Source organism: Giraffa tippelskirchi, chromosome 13, assembly GCF_054371585.1.
Source record: "Giraffa tippelskirchi isolate mGirTip1 chromosome 13, T2T-mGirTip1v1.2.pri, whole genome shotgun sequence".
Classification (NCBI taxonomy): Eukaryota; Metazoa; Chordata; class Mammalia; order Artiodactyla; family Giraffidae; genus Giraffa; species Giraffa tippelskirchi.
In genome coordinates this window covers 23,688,559-23,709,149 of record NC_137287.1, presented here as the reverse complement: position 1 = coordinate 23,709,149, position 20,591 = coordinate 23,688,559, and the positions used below count along the sequence as shown (strand labels likewise).

Genomic DNA, 20,591 nt, shown 5'->3' with positions numbered 1-20,591 from the left:
TGCTCAGGCAGACTTATATTAAAAAAAAAAAAAATGGCTCCCCTATAAACGTTGTGAATCTTGTTATAGCCAAGCCCCTTTTCCCTACAGAAGGGAGAAGATGAGCCTCAGAGAGGGGAAAAATTAGGACCTCTGACCTCCATTGAGGTCCATTGCTAGCACACCACCTTCGTTGGAATGTAGCAGTTGTGAATCCTCCAACTTACTGAGAAAAAGAAAGCAATTTCTCCCAGGAATCTCCCTTTCAAAGAAGCCACTATCATAGTGGTCTTTTGGGATTTCTATCCAAGAGACACCCCCATTTATCTGAGACTGGCCCCCTCAGGTCAGTCTTACTAGCTCTGTTTGTGCTAGATGAGCCCACTCACATGGCCTCAACAATTGGACCAGGGGAAGTACTCAGACCCACGCAGGGGACTCATAATCCCTAGGTACAATTTAGATGTGGGATACCAAAATGCCTGTTGGTCTCTGCGGTCCCTGAAGTGATGTGAAGCTGCAATGTCCATATTTAGTCAATGGTGGTGAATGAATGGGCAAAGTTAATTTCACAGAGAGAGGGGAAAACGAAGGGGACAAAATAAGCAGATGTAAAGGCGGTGTGATTTCAGGAAGACTGACAGGTGGAAAGAGACAAATCTGTTTCTCATGGTTCTCTCTGTGCAGTCAGGCTGTATCTTTTGTCCTTGGACTTTGTGCTCCTATATCCTTATAATTAATTCCCCTTTGGTCTGAGTCCATTGGAGTGGGTTTTTGTTTCTTGCAACCACATCATCTCTGACCAGTGTGGCACTTTGCAATGTCTCCTCCTGGCAGATGAATAGGCTTTGCCCCTGGTCACTTATGGGCTTCCCAGGTGATGCAGTGGTAAAGAATCCACCTGCCAATGCAGGAGATGCAAGAGACACAGGTTCAGTCCCTAGGTTGGGAAGATCCTCTGGACTAGGAAATGGCAACTCACTCCAGTATTCTTGCCTGGAAAATTCCATGGACAGGAAACTGGGCGGCTATAATCCGAGGGGTCTCAAAGAGTGAGACATGACTGTGCACGCACTCCTGCTGATCTCCTAGCCTTGATCCTGTCCTGAAGCCCTTTCCCTGAAGCTGGCTTGGGGGGCCTCATGAATAGCATTCTCTATCTGAGGCATCTTTGTGGAGTCTTTGTGAAGGTTCATTCAAGGTTTCCAGAAAGGGATTTTACTCACCCTCCAGGCTCTGCTGCTACATCCTCAGGGCAGAATTGATGCATTATTTTATACTGGGACTCTCTGCTGAACCCTTCAGAGCAAGGGCATCACTATTTACTACAAGAGGTGTGCTCTTGGGAGACAACATCTCTGCACCGAAACTGAGCAGTTCTTCTAGCATCCAGGTCCCAGGGGTAGGAGTTTGTGTAATTCTAGGTATGTCAAAGCATGTCTGCAGTGTGCTGGGGTCAGGGGAGCAATGGGGACTAGTCTTCTCTGGTGCAAGGTCTCCAAAAGTGGCCACGTTACCACATGTTTCCATAGAAATTGTTGAAACCATGATGGAAATACACCAGAGGAAGTGGGGTGAAAGCAAACATCAGTCTGTTCAATTTATTGGCAGTCAGAATGGAGGTACTTCAGAAGATCGTGGAGGATACCTCTTTTACAAGCTCTTCCCCTGCTCCTTCCCCTCATTGACATAGCCCCTCTTCCCTGAAGCTATGACCATATGTTATACTTATAGACACACAAATACCTAGCAAGTTTGCTTTCAAGAGCCTGCTAATGAATGAGAAAAGTCAGTCCAGGCCAGGTGTCAGAGCCCCCCCACCATGAGAAAAAGAGGAATACAAAGGCACTGAGAGTGTTAAACAAGGAAAAGCTCTTCTTTTTCTCCAAAACTAGTCAGGCCTGGAGACCACGTGATTTGTTTGAAGCCAGAACCAGCAGAGCTGCAGGGTGACTGGAAGCCATCGCCAGAGGGAAAAACCCAAGCTTCAAGGCCAGAAGCCCAGCCGAGCTCTCAGAACAGCCCAACCAGGAGGACGGGCAGGAGAACCATGGACCAGGCCACCAGGAACCCTGAAACACAAGAGAGGACTGTCAGTGCTGGGCTTTGGAACTCAGCAGCCAAAATGAGGTGGCATCCCTATCTTCTGCTGGACAAGGATGACAAACACAGAGTATCCTTAATATCTATTTTAGATTTCTGCCCCTGGGAGGTGGCAAAGGGTCACGTCGTAGAGGCAAAGCTGACTCACCACCCCCAAACACTTTGTTTCCCTGTGGGCACACAGGAAGGTACTTTTTCCCACCTGCATTGCAGGAGGTAGGACCGTATGACTGAATCTGGCCAGTAGAATGTGGGTAGAAGTCACATGTGCCGTTCTAGGCCTGGTTCTTAGAGCCTCCTACATAATTTTCCATGTTCCCTTATCCAGAATCTAGGGGCCAGGTGCAGAGGCTCCAAGAGGGGACTTTCCGGGGACAGCAGAGTTGCCAGAATTTACCAGAAGGTAAGAACCCCAGTTCCTAATGACTGTAAAGGACACTGAGCTGCATCTTCCAGTGATTTATTGGGGAATAAACTGTTGCATAAAAGCACGGAAAGTTGTGGATCGCTTGTCATAGTAACTAGCATCACTCATTCTAATACTGAAGAGACAGAAAGACACTGAAGGCAGAGAGAGAGGTTAAAAAAGCATTACCTCTGAAGCCTGACTACTTAGTTTAGAATCCCAGCTCTGCAACTAACTATGCAGGCCCAGGCAAGTTACTGAAACTCTGTGTGCCTGAATGTTCCTGTGTGCAAAATAGGATCATTACTAACAGCTATTACTGCATGAGATTTTTGTAAGACGAGTGAGTGAACTCATGGCAAGCATTTAGAACAGTGCCTGACACATGGTAAACACCATGTAAGTATTGGTTTTGAAAATCGGACTCTAAGATCTGAGAAGTTGGAATCATATCTCTTCTGAACGTTACTGTATACTCAGGGTTAAAGAAGGGCTTGTCTCCTGGATCATAGCTGTCTCATATTAGAGGACCTGGGAGAGGCATGTGCAAGCCCCTTCCACCCAATACCAGATTATAGTGGCTCCCCAAGCCCCAAATTTCAAAATAACTTGCTGATGTCCTTAGGAGAGAGAGAGAAGAATATCACAGTTTTTAGAAACATTCATTATATGGCAACCAGTTTATAATTATGAAACATAGGTTGATGTTCAATTAATTCTAAAACATCATAAATGGCTGTGGGAAAAAGCAAACTATGAAAACCATAAGTGTACTCTTGCGGTAGTCTGTTACCGCATCATGTTGGAGTGAGTCCCTCCATTTTCAAAAGTCTCCAGAAACCAGTACCCACCAAGAAATTAGTCAATTTAGCAAAGTCCATTGTGAAGCCAGGCTGTTCTAGGCACTATGCTAACCTGAAGGACTGGAAGATATGAATGAAATTGAGGTCCCTGCTCTCAAGCTGCTTGCAGTCTGAGCTCTAACCACCCTCTCCAATGAGTACTGCTTTTCTAAGCTTTGTCTGAATGTTAGCACTGAGATTAATTGGAAACATTTAGACTGTTATCTAGCTGGAGATTTGAGGATGGGTAGAACTTTTTAATGTCTGGGTTCACCAATATAGGCCATTTTGGGGGATAGTGAAATCTTAATAGCATTGCTTTCCCTTTGGACCAAAATATATTTCTTAGATTTGTCTCCCTACTGAACTCCAATTCATTCATCAAAACCACATTCAGATGTTAACATCAGCTGAAATTCTCTTCTGATCTTATCCAATACAATTAATTACTCTTCTGCACTATCTACTTGCTTGTGATTTATTTGCTTATATGAGTATCTCATTTTTGCAACTGTTGTTCATTTTTCCTTCAGGGCTTGTTCTGCTAATATTTGCATACCTGGCTCCTTTGTCTCATTTAGTTCAAATATTACCTCCTTCAAAAAATTTTCTGACTATTTATCCATCCTGATATTCATTCTTCCTTCCTATCATGTTAACAGATCAGTCAAACATTGGTTGGGTGTGTGACCATTCAGGATAAAGACTGTATTTCCCAACTTCCTTTACAGCCAGATGTGGCCATGTGACTCAACACTGGTCAATGAAATGTAAGTGAAGATATAACGTGTCAGCTTCCAGGATTGTTCCTTAAAAGTCATTGACTTCTTCCAAGTTCCCTCCATCCTGGCCTAGATACAAAGACTGGTGTTCTGTCTGCCGTCTTGGACCATGAGTATAATGGCCACATCCTAAACATGGTAGTGGGGTGACATGGAAGGAGCCTGGATTCTTTTTTTTTTAGAACCTAATCCCAACTAATATGTGTGGCATGAGTAGTTCTCATCATAAGGTAACAAAATAATTGCTAAAAAATTTCATCAGTTAGTGACTCAAGAGAAAGTTCCTATTGAGGAGGGGAATGCTCTGTCCAGTGCAATGATTCAAGTCTTTAAGTACAGGGGAAGTGGACTTGGTTAATTATTACTGCTCTATAGTAATGCCCTATTGCAGAAAGATGAGAAATGGAGGGGTTTTAATAGTTAGGGCCAAGTGAGAGAGCCAGAGTGTCTCTTTGGTAGGTAACTTGTAAGAGGCCCTTATCTCCAGCATTAGGAGAGTGGATACCCCTGAGGAGCAAATTTGGACTCATTGTAGTTGCCAGGATTAACAGATGGTTGAATGCTCTGTCTAGGCAGCTTTCCAACAATGTCAGAGCCCTGGTTGGAAAAACCTGGGGACTGAGGAATGTGGGATGGGATCATCTGGATAGAGGCTCCTAAGGATTGTGATTCTTCTGATAGCCCTGAACCAATGCCTTCAGAGCCTTGCTCTCTTTATTAGGAGCTAGCCTTCCCCCACCCAAGAAGAGAGTCTGGATTCTTGATAATCTCATGATGCTGGCCTATTAGTCCTGGACTGCTTGCCTTATTGACTTCATTTATGTCTGAGAAATAAACTTCTGTGTTATTGAAGGCAATATTACCAATGCTGGTAACTTTGTATCACATCATTCTCTTCTATTTCTAAATTGCCTTGTTAACTTTTTTATTATCTATTTTGAAACTGGAACACAATCTCCATTAGGGCAGGCACCTGACCTGTACCATTCACCATTATAACTTTAGTGCCAATAACAATGCCTAACACACAGTTGGTGCTCAATAAACATTTTTTGTCTAATAATGGCTCTCCTGCTGCACTGTGAGCATCTCTAGAGCCAGTCTTGGGTTTGGTTCATTTCAGAGTTCACAGTTCTTGGCACAGTTCTTGGGGCCTGGCACATAAAAGAGGCTAAATAAATATGCACTGAATTAAAAAGAAGGAGAGTTGGGAGGGAGGGCTGTGGGAAAGGCAAGAGAAAATAATGTACCTGCAGTGCTGGGTGTTCCACTCATGATGCCAAGAGACTGGGCACCTGGAGACAAGATCAGAAGGTGAGGGTTTCCACAGTCATGCTCCACTGGCTATGGCACTGTAGCCATAGTTGCTCCAAGACCTCCTGGACCTGGTCATCACAGTCACTGGCAATCCACATTGTGGAAACCTCTATTATTTAGCAAGTACCTTGCTAAACACATTTCATGCATTTGAAACTTAATCCCCCTGAGAGAGTTCTGAAGAGTGTTCTCATCCCCATTTGACAGATGAGAAGACTGAGGCTCAGCAATGTCTGCCAATAAGTGGAAGAGTTTGGATTCGAACCCCAGTCTACCTGATTGCAAAGTGGAAGTTCTCAATCCCTCTGCACTCCTCCCCTATCTACCCTGTGACAACACATGAGCTTCTAGTGGAAGATTCAATAAAAGAACAAGATAACTAGAGGCAGAGTCTTCTCCTTGAGACAGCCTCAGTTTACTTATCTGGAGAATGGTAGTGGTAATAGTGCTTATGTCCCTAGATTGTTGTGAACATTCCATGTGATAATGCAAATAAATACGCTGCCAAGCAGGAGGTATTATTATTAATGTTACTATTATTAATATTCTTAATGTTGCATGCGTGCTAAGTCGCTTCAGTCGTGTCCGACTCTTTGCGACCCTATGGACTGTAGCCCACCAAGCTCCTCTGTCCATGGGATTCTCCAGGCCAGAATACTGGAGTGGGTTGCTGTGCCCTCCTCCAGGGAATCTTCCTGTTCTAGGAATGGAACCAGAGTCTTTTATGTCTCCTGCATTGGCAGGTGGGTTCTTTCCCACGAGGGCCACCTAGGAAACCCATTATTAATGTTACTGCACTTTAATTTCTCTAGGACAGAAAAAATGCTTTCAGTTTTTTGGATTTCTTGATTCTGTCAATTCAGTGCAAATTAAAGCCATGAGAGTACTGCTAACCTGCGGGATAGACAGATGAAAATTTAAGGAGCATTTGGAAAGCTTCTCCTACGTCATGCCCCAGAACACCATAGCTGGATTTTGAGAAACATGGTTATTCTCCAGAAGCCAAAGTTGGTTTAGCACTTAGACCTCACATCAAAGGGATTGAGTTATGGGCACCTGGCAGGAGGGAAAAGACAAAAGACACATGCTTGGAATCAGCCTGAGCTGGGTTCAATGCTACCTCTAGCTGCTCATGAGTGTGTTATCTTGGGTGAGTCACTTAATCTCTCTGAGCTTCAGTTTCTCACCTGTAAAATGGATGCAATCGGGGGAGAATTGAGTCAGTGCATTCTGAGAGCTTAGCCTGATATCTAGCATACAGGAAGCCCAGCACACGTGGCAAATGCTATTATCATTACCCAAAACATCTCCTGGAAAGATGCATTCACCAGTGGGTTTCCTGAGGAAGCAGAAAAGGACCTGGTTGTTAAGTTGGTGACCCCAGGCCCCTGAGGTTAACCATCAGCACTTGGCCAGCTGGAGCTATCACCAGAACTTGGTTACTTCTTACCTTGGCGAGTGATGGGTCCCAGATCTAGAACCCGGGCTGGGTCGATAGCCACTCCTTCACTGCGGAGTTGACTTCTTGAGCAAGACTGTGGGGATGGAGAATTCTCATTATATCAAAATGTAAAGGCATGTTCCTATCCAAATTGCTCCTGCCATGAGCAGCTCTGGCCCAGGAATGTGCCCCCACCCACTATATGATCCTGACTCTGATGCTGTGGTTTTCTCAATCTAGAGAATTCTCACTGTCATGTCAAATGAACTGGGTTTGAATCTCCTCTCTTTTCTTTCAGTTGTCTAACTTGGAATAAATGACTATACCTGTCTACTATTATTAAATCACATCTTCTTGGCTGTGAAGGCTAAAAGGAAATATGTATGCAACACACAGGCACACAGCAAGCACTTAAGAAATGCCAACTCTTAGTAGGCAGTGTTGAATCTGGGTTAAGAGCGTGGGCACGTAAGTCACACCTCAGCCAGGGCATACTCAGCCCTGGTACTTTCTAGCTCTGTGGCCCTTAGGCAGTTGACCTCTCTGAGCTCAGTTTCTTCACCTGTACAATGGGGTTGATAAAAGAATCTACTTAAAAGGTTACTATGAGAATTAAATTGGATAAGGCATATAAAAGTTTTAGAATGGTGCTTGACACAGGCTTCAAACTCAACATTCAAAAAACCAAGATCATGGCATCCGGTCCCATCACTTCATGGCAAATAGATGGGGAAACAGTGGAAACAGTGACAGGCTTTATTTTCTTGGCCTCCAAAATCACTGCAGATGGTGACTGCAGCCATGAAATGAAAAGATGCTTGCTCTTTGGAAGAAAGCTATGACCAACTTGGACAGCATATTAAAAAGCAGAGACATTACTTTGCTGCCAAAAGTCCATCTAGTCAAAGCTATGGTTTTTCCAGTAGTCATGAATGAATGTGAGAGTTGGACTATAAAGAAAGCTGAGCGCTGAAGAATTGATGCTTTTGAACCGTGGTGTTGGAGAAGACTCTCGAGAGTCCCTTGGACTGCAGGGAGATTCAACCAGTCAATCCTGAAGGAAATCAGTCCTGAATATTCATTGGAAGGACTGATGCTGAAGCTAATGCTCCAATACTTTGGCCACCTCATGCGAAGAGTTGACTCGTTGGAAAGGACTGTGATGATGGGAAAGATTGAAGGTGGGAGGAGAAGGGGACGACAGAGGATGAGATGGTTGGATGGTACCACCAACTCGATGGACATGAGTTTGAGCAAGCTCTGGGAGTTGGTGATGGACAGGGAAGCCTCGTGTGCTGCAGTCCATGGGGTCACAAAGAGTCAGACACGACTGCGTGACTGAACTGAACTGAACTGACACAGAGTAAGCACTAAAAGAAGTCAACTATTATTAAAATAATTTAAAATGTTCTGTACCAAGGAAACATAGTAGACAGGCTCTTTCATCTAATATGCTTCCTGGGGATACTATAATTGCTTACACATGGGCGTTTGGAGACTTAAAGTACATCCATTCATCCTTTCTTACCTCTCTTTCTCTGTTTCTCCTTCCCTCCCTTCCATTAATTCATCCATCCATCCATCTTTCCATCTCATCATTTATCTGATTTTCTTTCTTTCCCTTTCTCCCTTCCTTTCTCCTTCCCACCCTCCCTTCTTTCAATCCATCCAAAATTCCAATAAACATATATGGAGGTACCAGGCTGCATGTCAGGCACCACATAGTTTAGTCCAAAGAGATACTCACCGGTTGGCACTCTTCTTTAGTGAAGTCACAGAGAGAAACCTCACAATGCAGGAAAACTAGGTCATAATTTCCAGCAAACCTGAACATCTGAACTGAGAACCGGCTTTCTGCTGACATCCCATTCTCTTCCACGGAGACAGTGGAATCACGTTGATTTGGGCAGCTGGGAGGGTGACAGGGACAAGGATCTAACTTCTAGAAAAACTTAGGGGGTCTGAGGCTCTTGACTGCATTTCTAAGCTGCATTCAGTATAAAAACAGCATTGGAGAGAATTAAAGAGCCTCCTCACCGCCCACCAAGGTTTATTCCAACCTATAGCGTAGACTTTTATTCTTACAGGTTTTCTCCACAATGTGACCAATAAACTCACATGGTTTAAATTTGGGGGCCTGCAGTCCCCAGAATGAGACAGACTGATTTCAAAGTCCAACCCAACCCACTTTCTAACTAAATGATCATGAGCTGATTACTTAACTTTACTGAACCTCAGTTTTCTTATCTATAAAGTAGGGACAGGAATATGTACTTCCTAGGGTTGATGTGAGCATTTATGAGATAATCCTTGTATTCTGCTTAGCTCAGTGCTTGGCACACAGCTAAACTCTATGCTAAATATCAACTAGTATTTTTACTCCAGTTTGGATCATGATCTATAGATATTCATTTTCCTTTGTTTTTGCAAGTTAACAATATTCAATAATATTTTGTCCCATAACACACTGTTTTCATGTTTAGTCAGTGTCAACATCAGTAGAAAAGTCCGCTTTGATCTATGAACCTGTTGCCAAAATGATAAAAGATACTGAAATGAAAAATAACTGTAACTTCTTTCAGGAGTGATATTTCTGAGTCAAAGGGTATGGTCATGTCATACCAAATTGTTTTTCAAAAGAGGCAAGCCAATTTACGCAACTGCCAGGCAGGGATGAGCTGATCATTGTTCTCTACCCCAAATCTCATTTAGGCCGAAAGATAACCCCAGATTGTCCAGTACCTGTTCCTGATGATGAAGTATTTCACAGGGTCAGTCTTGTCTTCGGTGGGTGTGGCATAGCAGTTCTTCAACACCAGGTTAAATCGGGACGTGTCCCCTCTTTCCAAGATGGCGCCCACGTAGAGCATGGATTCAACAGACAGCATGACTGCCGTCCCTTCGTAAGGAGACGTGTAGTCCTGGTCTTGAAAGAGGGCCATCCTGACAGTGAACTCTCCCTCCCCATCCATACTGATGTTCAGGGAACTGAGAACACAAAAACCACGAGAGTGAGGGTTTGACCAGCGAGAACAAAATCGAGTCCCACGCTTGTGTAAGATTATGGAGCCAGAGGCGCACGTTTGATTCCTAAATGAACTATTCATTTACTTATATCAGGTATCTACTATCTTCTAGGCATTAAACTCCAACAAGCAGCTGTCTGAGTTCAGGTTTCCTATCAGTCCTCCCTGCATCAGAGAGCACACATCCCTCTTTCACTCAAAGAACACCTCCGTCTTCTCACCTGTAGAACTGGGCTTGGGACCAGTTCTGTGGGCTCACAGTTTTTAGCAGCACATCTCTTCCCTCTATCCCATACTTTTCAGTGGAACATCCATTTTAACAAGATAAATAAAATCACTTTAATATTTAATGTTTATGAACCTTGGGCCCCAACATATTACAGACTGAAAACCAGAAATTTCTAATCCTAATTCTGCCATTCTGTGAGCCCAGGAGGCAAAAAGGTATTGGGGACAGACACTCTGGGTTTCTAATACCCCAGAAAGTCTCCTAGCATGTCTAGGAATGCCAAGGAATTCCTTCAGCAGGGACCATTCCAGGCACAGTTAGATAGCGGTGAACAAACAACAAGACCCCCTGCCCAAATTGAATTCCACCCAAACTGCTATTTGGTTCTATATCTGATGAGTTTATCCAATCAGAGCTGGTCTGGCTTAAATCCCACATGTGTGGGGAAGCTTTCCTGCCCCCAGCTTTCCTCCCCAACCAAGATTAGGTCAGGGACCATTGTTCCCTGCTCCCACAGCTCCCTGTGCCTCCCCTACATTGTCTGCATCTCACTTGTAAATGATTTTTGATATAATGAGTTGCTTAATGCCTTTCTACCTCAAGATAAATGAAATTGTCATGCTCTTCTGTTCCTTAGCTTATTTAATTAACACTGCTTCATGTCGTTGCATTGCTTCATAGTAATAATCTTCAATATCCACAAAATATTCTATGCCTGCTTTGTTCATGCCGAACATCCTAATACATGATCAACAAATATTTGTGGAATGAATGGAAGTTCCTGAGGGAGGTGGGTAGCATCCTGTGGACATGATAAAATGTGTGTGAAGTCGGTCAGGGTTATAGGTCAAAGGGTAAAGATCAGTGCCATACCTTACAATGGGCTGCAGGGCAGTTTGAAGGCTCACTTTCATGTCCAGTGGGTAGGCACACTGGAAGCTGATGCTGAGGATGGTGTCTCTGATGATGAAATCATTGACCAAAGAGAGGATGTTTTTGTAGATGGCATGGGTCTGGTTTCTCTTTGGCATAAAAACAAGACCACATATATGTTGACATGGATGCAGGTACAAGTGTATCTGGGATTCAGGTCTGTGTGACTCCAGAGTTGATGCTGTCAGTCAAGCGGACAATCCTGTCCTCTGTTCTCGTGGAGGCAATGGGCCTCCTACCCCAGTGGCACTGGCACTTTATTGGTAGCGGAATGAGGACCCCAGATCGAAAACTAGAACAATAAACTGTTGACTCTTGGGAACAGTCAGGAACAGCCATGCTTGCTCCTTTGTGAACCCCTCCCACATCATCCCTAAATGAAAGAATCATAATCATAGCTTTCATTTACTGACCTTAAGCATCAAGCCTATTCTAAGCTGCCTCCTAGACCAACATGTGTAATCTCACATGTCCCTAGAGGTCCTTGGAGGCTAAGTGACTTGTCCAAGGACTCACAGTTACTGAGACAGACCTCGAATGTCCAGCTCCTGCACTCTGGCAGCAGAGATATAAACATCACTCACCTCCAGAATGTTTCCGCAGGCACCAGCCACGGTGGGATTGGTCACGGATATCCAGTTCTCCTCTTCACTCTGCCTGAGGCTGCTGCAGTTCCAGTTCCCATCCTGCAGGTAGGCATGGACCTCATCTCCGAAACCCAGGCTTCCCACCAGACACTTGTCCAGTGACACTTTGATCTCCCTGTCCCCACAGTCCAGCTGAGGCTGCAAACTGTGCACATCTGGAAAGTCGAGAGGAAGGCGGGTAGCGTGGATAGGGGTCTGGAAGGAGTGGGCCAGAGCTCACATACTGTGCCCTTTGGCAAACCACCTTGCCCACTAGGAGGCTGGGGAGACTTAAGGGGCCTGAGGCCCACATGGGATTTACACTCAGGCTTGCAGTAGGTGAGGCTGGCCAAGATGCCCCAGTGCAAGATTTCCAAGCATGCTATGTGCAGGCTTGGCAAAGACTCTCATGCCTGGTCCCTATTGGGACCCAGAGAAGATCATTTCAAAATATGCCAAATGGTGTATTGATTATTTTGAATTAAAGTTACTTAAGTTGCAGTTAATGCAAGAGCCACACTCTGACACACCTCCCTGTTGCCCTGAAAACAGGAAATGATTCTCCCACGTGGAAGGTGCTCTCCCAGCATGTGGAGTAGAAGGACATGCTTGCCACTATGGATAGGGGACACAAGCTCCTTCTTGCCCCTCAGCATAGACCACTCTCTCCTCCTTAGGGGCGAGGAGTATGCACAGAGGAAAGCAGGCTTGCGCCCAAAGCAAGAATCAGAGGCTCTCATTAGAGTCTAGGAGGGAAGGAGATCGTCTCTCTGGGAATCTCCTCCAGCTCCCACCCAGGGCTTATGGCTCATCTGTAGCCATGGGTCACCTGCCTGTGCTTGCTTACCTGCTGGGATGACAGGAACATCACCTCCAGAGCCTGCCCATTTGGACTGCTCTTACTGAAGTCTCATAACAACCCGGCATGGTGATTTTTTTTTTTAAATTATTATCTCACCCACATTTTACAGATAGGGACGTTAAGGTTCAGAGAGGGTAAGTGGCTGGTCCCAGCTCCCAGACCCCACCCAACAAATCCAAGACTGATAAAGGAGTCTGTCCCCCGTTCCTCACGTGGAGACCATGCCAACACCTGAACACAACTTCCAACACTGGCAGAGTCCTCATCCTCAGTATCTTTGTCCCTCATGAGTCAAGCCCCCCCATTCCCAAGACCATAGTCCAGTGGCTGGCCTGGAAATGTGTCCCACCCCTGCCCCATCCTTGCCAACTCGCTGGCTTGGCATGTCTCATCCACTGACCTCAGTTCCATCACCACTGACTGTGGTCCACACCTAGTCCTGACCCTCTGGAGCTCCCTCCCCTCCTGCCCTGCCTGCTGGGTCAGCACAGTCCCAGCGCTCACCAGAGACGTTGAGGTCCTGTCTGCAGACACAGCCCCAGGTGCCACTGACAAGGCGACACTCCTCCTCAGGGCGGCAGGTTCCGTCACACTTGTCCTCCGAGGTGGCAGGCTCTGGGGTGAGGCGTGGAGGAAGAGGATCAGGATGCACAGCAGGGTGGACTTGAGGCCACCAAGGCCAACCTTGTCATTCTACAGAAGATTTGCCATGTTTGGCAAGGATTGCGCCATATTTGGCAGAAGTGTCAAGCCTCGAACTTGAATTTCCCAACTCTCGATCCGGTGGGGTGAGAACCTTGGAGCTGCCATCTTGGTGTTTTTACTGCAGGGCAGATGCTACTCCCAGAACTTTCCATGCATTAACTCTTTCAGTTCACGTGTAGACCTCAAGGGGGTGGGGGTAGCATTTGTATCATGGAGCTGGGGTGCTAGGTTCAAATCTGGCTCTACCACATTCCAACTCTGTGATGTTGGGAGAACTGCTTAACCTGTCTGTGCCCACTGCAGGAGCTGAATCGAGGCTGTTCTGTTCAGTCTCCTCCTGACCCCCTGTACCCACTCTACTGACCCTGGGCACTTCACCAGGTTACCTTGCCCCGCTCACCTGTGCAGTATCTCAGATTACATTGAGGGGTGCCCTCCAATCGGTACACGTAGTATGGGCCTGGGCAGGCCTTCACCAACACCTCTGTCTTCCAGAGGCAGCAGTTGCCACTCCAGTTGGCACATGCCGTGCGGTTGACAATGCCCTCCCCAAGGCTGGGATGGGTGCCACTCAGCCACAGGGGTGCAGACGTCTGGCATCGGAACACGGGGACACAGACCTCCGGCATCCTCACGCCTCCGTCCCCCACAAATCGGTACCAGCCGTGTTTGTCACTGTCACAACCTTGGGCATCTTCAGTGTTCTCTGTGCTTCGAAAAGGTTCATTCAGGAGGGTGTAATTCTGGCAGGGGTCAAAACAGAGCTGGGCCTCTGGGGTGCCAGCGGCTCCGCAATCCAAGTCCTCGTCATAGGAACTGGTGTTGGTGGAGTTTGTGTAACCTGGAGAATAATGGTATGCTTGGGTTTACGGAGCAGAGCCTGGGGCCTACAGGGTTTTCATGCCCTGCACACTCTGTTTTGGGAATGCTAGGGAACCCAGTGAGGGCAAGAGGCACACGATCCGTTAGCTGCACATCAGCCTTCATCACCTTGGGGTCAGAATAATAATGAGGGCTTTATGTGGTATATTATAGGCATTAAGAACACCAGAGTCCCCACACTCTTTGTGTAGCCCCAGAGGCTGTCACTCATACTGAGCCTGAGTGGTGATCTGGGCTCTGGAGTTGTGCAGGGCTCCCCTGTGCCACCACACACTGTGGTTCTGCCTGCCAGTATTTGTTTTTCTCATTGTAAATGTAGTATAGGCTCGTGGGAGAAAACTCAAAGGTCTTTAAAATGCATGAAGTAGAAATGACACTTGTTATAGCGCACTCCATTCCCAGACATAACCATAAATTTGTCGTACAGTTTTCAGACCCTTCCTATGCGTATGTTTAAAACACAGTTTTTTTTTTTAATGAAAATGGGTTTAATGCTGTACAGCTTTCTTTCCACTTGCATTTATTATTTAGTATATCATAGAGATTTTTCCTTTATCAGTAGATGACGATTTCTCAGCCTCGGCACTACTGATATTTGGGCTGGATAATTCTATGCGGGGACGGGCGCTGTCCTGTGCACTTGAGTTTTCTTCCTAGATGCCAAGAGTACTCCTCCCTGAAGTTGTTTCCAGACATTGCCAATTGTCCCCTGAAAGGCAAAATCACAACCCACCCCTCGCCATTGAGAACCATTGGGTCTAATAGGGCCATTTCCCATTGCTGGTCTCATAGTTTTTAACAGATTCAAGGACTGTGATATGTGAAGATATGGAGAAGTAAAGCAGGGGTGGGGTGGCGGGTGGAGGAAGTCACAGGCTAGACAGTCTGGGTTTAAATCCAGCTCTGCACCTGCTGACTAGCTGACCTTGGCAGATGGTTTAATTCCCCTGTGACTCTTCTGCAAAACACCACCTGTAAGCTAATAGAAATATCATCCATTCCTATACCTCAGGTCATGGTTGCCACACAGGTGTCTGTCTGTCCTTGTATTTGTCTCATGTGTTTTTTCTCTTTATTTATACACTTACATTTTGTATATTTATTGTATTTAAGTTTATCTCAAAAAAAAAAACAACTGAAAGCAATATTGAACTCAGGTTAATCATTTGCATGCTGAAATATTTACAGATAAAATGCACTGATGCCTGTAGTTTATTTTTTAAATTTTTTAAAAACCTTTTATTTTGTATTGAGGTATAGCTGATTAGCAAGGTCATTATATATTTCATACGTTTCTTTCAGTGGTTCTCTTTATAGATTCATTTCATCCCAAGGAATAGTATCTGTGATACCATAGGTATGAGTACTAGTTATATGGTTTAAAACCTATGAAGAAAAGTACATATAGCTTAGCTACCAAAAATTCTCTCTTTTTTTTGGCCAAACCCTGAAACATGTGGGATCTTAGTTTCCCAACCAAAGACTGAAGTCTTGCCCCAGCAGTTAAGACTTTGCCATGCAACCTCATTTCGGGATATGCATGCCCCAGTTGGGAGAATAAACTTTTAAAGGACTGTTAGAGGGTTAAATGAGGTACTAGGTGTAAAATGGCATGCACAGCACCTGGAGCCTAGTAGTTCAAGCTAGTTCTCTCCTCTAATTCTGATATGCTGAATAGTACAAATGCTCTAATGATGAATTAAGTATATTCTACCAGGGTCACATTCCTTTTTTTCTTTTGATGCATTGAACTATTTAATGGGTGATCGTGTGCCCAGCACTGATGCACTGATTACTGAGGCTCTGTCCATCTCCACCAAGCTGGGATCACATTAGAGAAACTTATTAGAAAAGAGAGTTTCAAGCCTTGCTTTTGTACATGCTTGTTTTAAGGAAAGAAGTCACTGCACGTATTCTTAGACGGGTTACTGCACACACTATTTTCCCAAGGGAGGCCATGAGCTGAGTGGCCCCAGCCCCCTCCACAGGGATGTAGGCAGAAATTTTCACCCTTGTGCAAAGCCTGAGAACCCTACCTACAAGCATCTAAGATGCCCAATCCATGGATCTTTGGAAGGACCAGAGAGAGATCACTAAGCTTGGTCTCTTCATTTTACAGATGAGCCGAGTGATCTGGAGGAAAGAGAGATGCTTGCCAAAACATCTTCATGCTTCATGTCCTCACGAACCCCCAGCCCTCTGATTGCCACCATATCCAGGCATAGGAGATTTTAACTGGCTCCCACTGCCTCTGAGGGGGAGTTTCTGATTTGGCTCTTTGAGAGATTGTGACTAGATTCCGGTTTCTCTCATCTTGTTTCCCTCGAGGTTTTATCAGGCCCCTGTCTCCTCACTGACCCTGAACGACATTTTCTGCTCTCCCCTGCTGCCTCTCCAGGTATCACGGGTCATCTGAGATGCCAGGTGAGCAGAGTACTCACCTTGCTGCTCTGTAGATGACAGGGTCAGAATGTAGGAGGCCAGGGCCAGCCACAGGACAGAAGTCATCCTTTCCAGGAGCTGAGACATGCGGGTCACTCAGCAACCTGCAGACTCTCCATGCAGTGGTTATGGGGAGACTCAGATATGATCAGGGGGACAGAGTTGTTCCCCTGACTGCAGAGGTAAGAAGGGAACTAGGGAACTCACATCAGTTAGCACATGACTTGTACCAAGCCCCTTGCATACCTTAGCTCATTTAAGACACCAAACCACCCTCCAGAGAAGGTATGTTTATTGTTCCCATTTTACAGATGAAATAGCTGAGACTCAGAGTAAATTAATCCCAGAAATATTCATTGAATCCCTCCTATGTGCAAGTACTATGCTGGAAGTGAAATAGCTTGCTTAGGCACATTTTCTCAGAAATGTTCTGATGGTTTCTTTCATGAAGCCTGTATTGATTGCTTTCAAGTCCTTTCTGTGACTTACAGAAAAGAGATGTTATAACAGGAGCAGGAGATCTGTCAAGTGGGTGAGGTTGACAGCAAGAGAACCAAAGGCAAGCAGAGAGCCAGCCAAGACTACTGAATGTCCTAGAAGGTCTCAGGGAAGTTCCTACTCAGGTCAAGGTAGAGGCTTTTGGAGATTGGATGGAGGGGAAGGTGTCTACAGACAAAGTAGCAGCTTCCCTTTCTCGGTTCTGTGCATCACGCACTGTGCTAAGAGAGACCGAAGCATTCTCTGTGTATGTAGATGTCTGTGAGGGTGAGATCATAGCAGACTGAGCCCATCACGGGCTCCTCACACAGTGCCCAGAGCACAATAGGTAGACATTGGAGGGATGTGTGAATAATAAGCAAGGAGGAAATGGATAGAAACAAGGAACTGTGAAGAGCCTGCCAACGCTCAAATAACACCTCCTTTTCCGGGAAATTCTTTTCTCAAATGGGAAAATCTTTGGATAACGTCCCACAGCCTCTGAAAGACTTCAATTGAAGACAGAAGTTTGTTTCCGGAAGGGATATCATGGCTATGTTATGAAAGAGTGCCCGGGACTGGTAATTCTTAGAAGTGAAATCCTAAGTAGACGCCTGTCTTCCTGGGGGGTGGGGCAGGAAGGTGGTGTCCAGAGACAAGGGAAGGGGGCACTTTTTGCCCTGGAGCAGCCAGCGCGTAGCTGGAGTCATGGTTGAACTGGAAATACAGTGATATCTGGAGTCTTCAGTAAAGTCCAGGGTCCAAACTCCTTGTTGGGTTCTGAAAGGGTCAAGCATCAGAGGTGGCCCCCAGGCTCAGGAGAAAGCCTTCCGGGGCTTGAAGCAGGACTTACCTGGTGGTGAGAACACGGAATGTTCTTGCTTCTCTGGCTGTGGAAATGCACGTCTGCTGTGGACGGTCCTTTTATTGCCATTTCCCACCCATGTGGCTCTCTGGGATTGGTGCAGAGATGTGACTGAAGTTAGCCTCCCAGGCATACACTGGGTTGGTTGGGCTCAGGTAAGATAAACAATTTACCAGAAAGGGTGGTGAAGGGAAGTCCCTTTTGTTCGCACACCCCCTGCCCACCACCCCCCTGCATGTAACCCTTCCAGCAGTCTCTCCTTCATGCAAATGCTTCTCTGTAAACAAGAGCAGCATGTACTGAACGCTGAACACAACTGGGCACAACTTTGTACCCATATTTCTCACATTTAATCCTCACGATGAACCCATGAAGTAGTACCATATTCATTACTGGAAACCAAACACTAATCAAAAGGAAGCTTAATATCTAAAGGGAAGTGGAGAGAAATCAAACAGACACTTGTTTGCACAACAGATTTCCAATTGTATCTTGCATTCCTAGCTAATCACCTTAGAACACTTCTGCTTCTGTCTGGAAGCCACTCAACTTGAAGTCAGGACAAGGGACTAGGTAAGGAAGGGCAGATGGGTGTTTCTCATTTTTGGCCCATAGAATCTATCCAACTTCAGACATTCCATGCTGAGAAGTCTGGGAAAGGCCAACCTGGGGATGTGTGAATCACAGACTTGCAAAGGATAGCATAGACCCTTGGACAAAATAAGCATCTGAAGAGCCTGTCGATATGTGGGCTAACCCAGAGATTGGGAGGTAGAGAACTGAGAGGAAGCTGAAGATCTTGGACTTTTAAATTTCAGGCTTGAACCTGGCTTTGTGGCAAAATGGATATTTCGGAATTAACAAAAGAGTCAGAGCTTCAGCAGAGTAAATGGCCATTGCCTTTCTGTGTTACTCTGGGACTCTTCAAGGAGCCAAGGCTACAGGGTCAGGGAGCCTGGGGGTCCTGCCTTGGTAACACCTTCCAGCAAAAACTCAACATGGACAAAGAAGAGGTGGTACAAGCCACCTTCTTAACCATAGTGCATTTGGAGAAGAATCTCTTAGATGTGGAACTTACAACAACTACAAATGCTGGATTCAGAAATCCATCTGAGCCCACAAAATAGCCCACGTGTCCATTCCTTTTTAGCCGGATACCCACCCTAGTCTCCCCAGTGGCCACTCTCAACCTTCTTCTTTCTTTTCAAGTCTCTGCAGCCATAACTACTCACTTCACTCTCCCACTTCCTCCATTCTCAGCAGGTGTCTTACGTTCCACCTCAAGAAAATTTAGGCCATCACACTTGACCTCGCTCATCTTTGTGTCCCCTTCTTCTAGAAACATAAACATCTACCTCCACTTTCCACTCCCTCCCCAGCTTCTGATAAGGTGATCTTTCCTGTTTTCAAAATCAGTTCCTCCACCTGTCTCTGACTTCTCCATTCCAATCTGAGGCATATGGCTAAGACTGCCTTGCAAACATCCCCTCTTACGCAAGTCCACTGGGCATTTTTTCTGGCCTCCTGTCAATGGAGTTTTTGCTGCTTCCTTTAGGCACTCTGCACTTCCTTGACTCCCCTGCACCAATTGCTTTCTTTATTCTCCTCTATCTGGATGCTTGTGCTCTAAAATTATCATGATCATTGTCATGATAATTACCTTCTTCCTCCAGTTGTCCTTGAGAAGGCTGCTGGGTCTTATCTTTCTTTGTTACTCCACGGGCTCTCCCTGGGAGGTGTCAAGTTATCTCATGGTTTCAAGTACCATCCTCAGGCTGATGAGTTCCAAATCTGTACCTCCATCCCTAACTACTTCCTTAATTTCAGATCCACCCTCACAGGTGCCTGCTGGACTGCTTTACTTGGACTGAGATGCTCAAGGCACCTTGAACCTTAGCAGGTCCAAATCCTAACTCATCATTTCCTCTATATCCCACCCTCCTCACTGCATCAGTCTTAATCATTGGCACCACTGGTCACCTGAGCTGGAAACCTGGCTCCTTCCTTTACCCCTCAGTCTAACATTTCCAGTAATCACTAATATCTCAAATATTCATGAACCTACCTTTCCTTCTTCATGCCCATTTCATCAACCTTAAGTCAGGCTACCACCATCTCTTAGAAGAGTGATTTTTAACAGCTGCCTAGTGGGTCTCTTATGTTCTCGTCCGCTTTGATTCTGTTATCTCCCTGCAGCCAGATGTCACAGCGTCACCTCTCTACACTATTCCCCACCACTTGCATGCGAAGTATCCTGGGATCTGACCCCTCTTCACAGCTCCCACCTCATCTACAGCTTCTCCCAACATACTATATGCTTGCTTGGATCACTCTGTGCCCAACCTCTTCCTACTGCTTACCATTCAGGCTTGCCTCTTTCAGGAAGTCTTTCCTAAATTCCACAGGTTTGCTGGTGCTGCTTTTCTGTGCTCCTGTGCCTCTCTGGGCTGATTGCAGTCTCACTCAATTACCCACTAACATATCTGTCTCCCTCTGAAGGTTGTAAGGTCTTTGCAGATTTCAGCCTTATCTTTGCAGTTCTAATGAGCACCTAGTAAGTACTTGTTGAGTAAACAAATGGACAAAAATGACAATATGTATGCTTAAGACCCTTTCTTGTGAGTGATGCCTCAAACTTTTGGTGTCCAAGTCTTAGTGAAAGCTTGGTAGAAAG

The 20,591-nt window shown here is 45.6% G+C and overlaps 1 protein-coding gene across 12 annotated transcripts; it reads right to left on the bottom strand.

Moving 5' to 3' along the window:
- Positions 1–1,549: 1,549 nt before the first annotated feature.
- Positions 1,550–18,052, bottom strand: GP2 (glycoprotein 2). 12 transcript variants are annotated; one of them, XM_081554661.1, is made up of 11 exons: positions 17,906–18,052; positions 16,575–17,832; positions 13,652–14,092; positions 13,051–13,161; positions 11,643–11,860; positions 10,999–11,147; positions 9,613–9,858; positions 8,618–8,780; positions 6,880–6,964; positions 5,363–5,407; positions 1,550–2,118 (listed from the first exon to the last, which is right to left on the bottom strand). In XM_081554661.1, the coding sequence occupies exons 2-11, from the start codon at positions 16,660–16,662 to the stop codon at positions 2,093–2,095; spliced, it is 1,572 nt and encodes a 523-aa protein (XP_081410787.1). In that variant the 5' UTR covers positions 16,663–17,832; positions 17,906–18,052; the 3' UTR covers positions 1,550–2,092. The 12 variants fall into 12 exon arrangements, with proteins under 12 accessions (XP_081410787.1, XP_081410788.1, XP_081410789.1 ...); XM_081554662.1 differs by having other exon boundaries at positions 16,575–17,821; XM_081554663.1 differs by having other exon boundaries at positions 16,575–16,749.
- Between the last annotated feature and the right edge of the window lie 2,539 nt (positions 18,053–20,591).

Coding starts and splice junctions, on each gene's coding strand:
- GP2 (XM_081554665.1), bottom strand. CDS start 18,050: ATGCCTGGGAGGCTAACTTCAGTCACATCTCTGCACCAATCCCAGAGA. Junction 14,093..17,905: donor TTCCGTGTTCTCACCACCAG/GTAAGTCCTGCT, acceptor ATTATTCTCCAG/GTTACACAAACTCCACCAAC. Junction 8,781..9,612: donor TACTTCATCATCAGGAACAG/GTACTGGACAAT, acceptor TCACCCTCCCAG/CTGCCCAAATCAACGTGATT.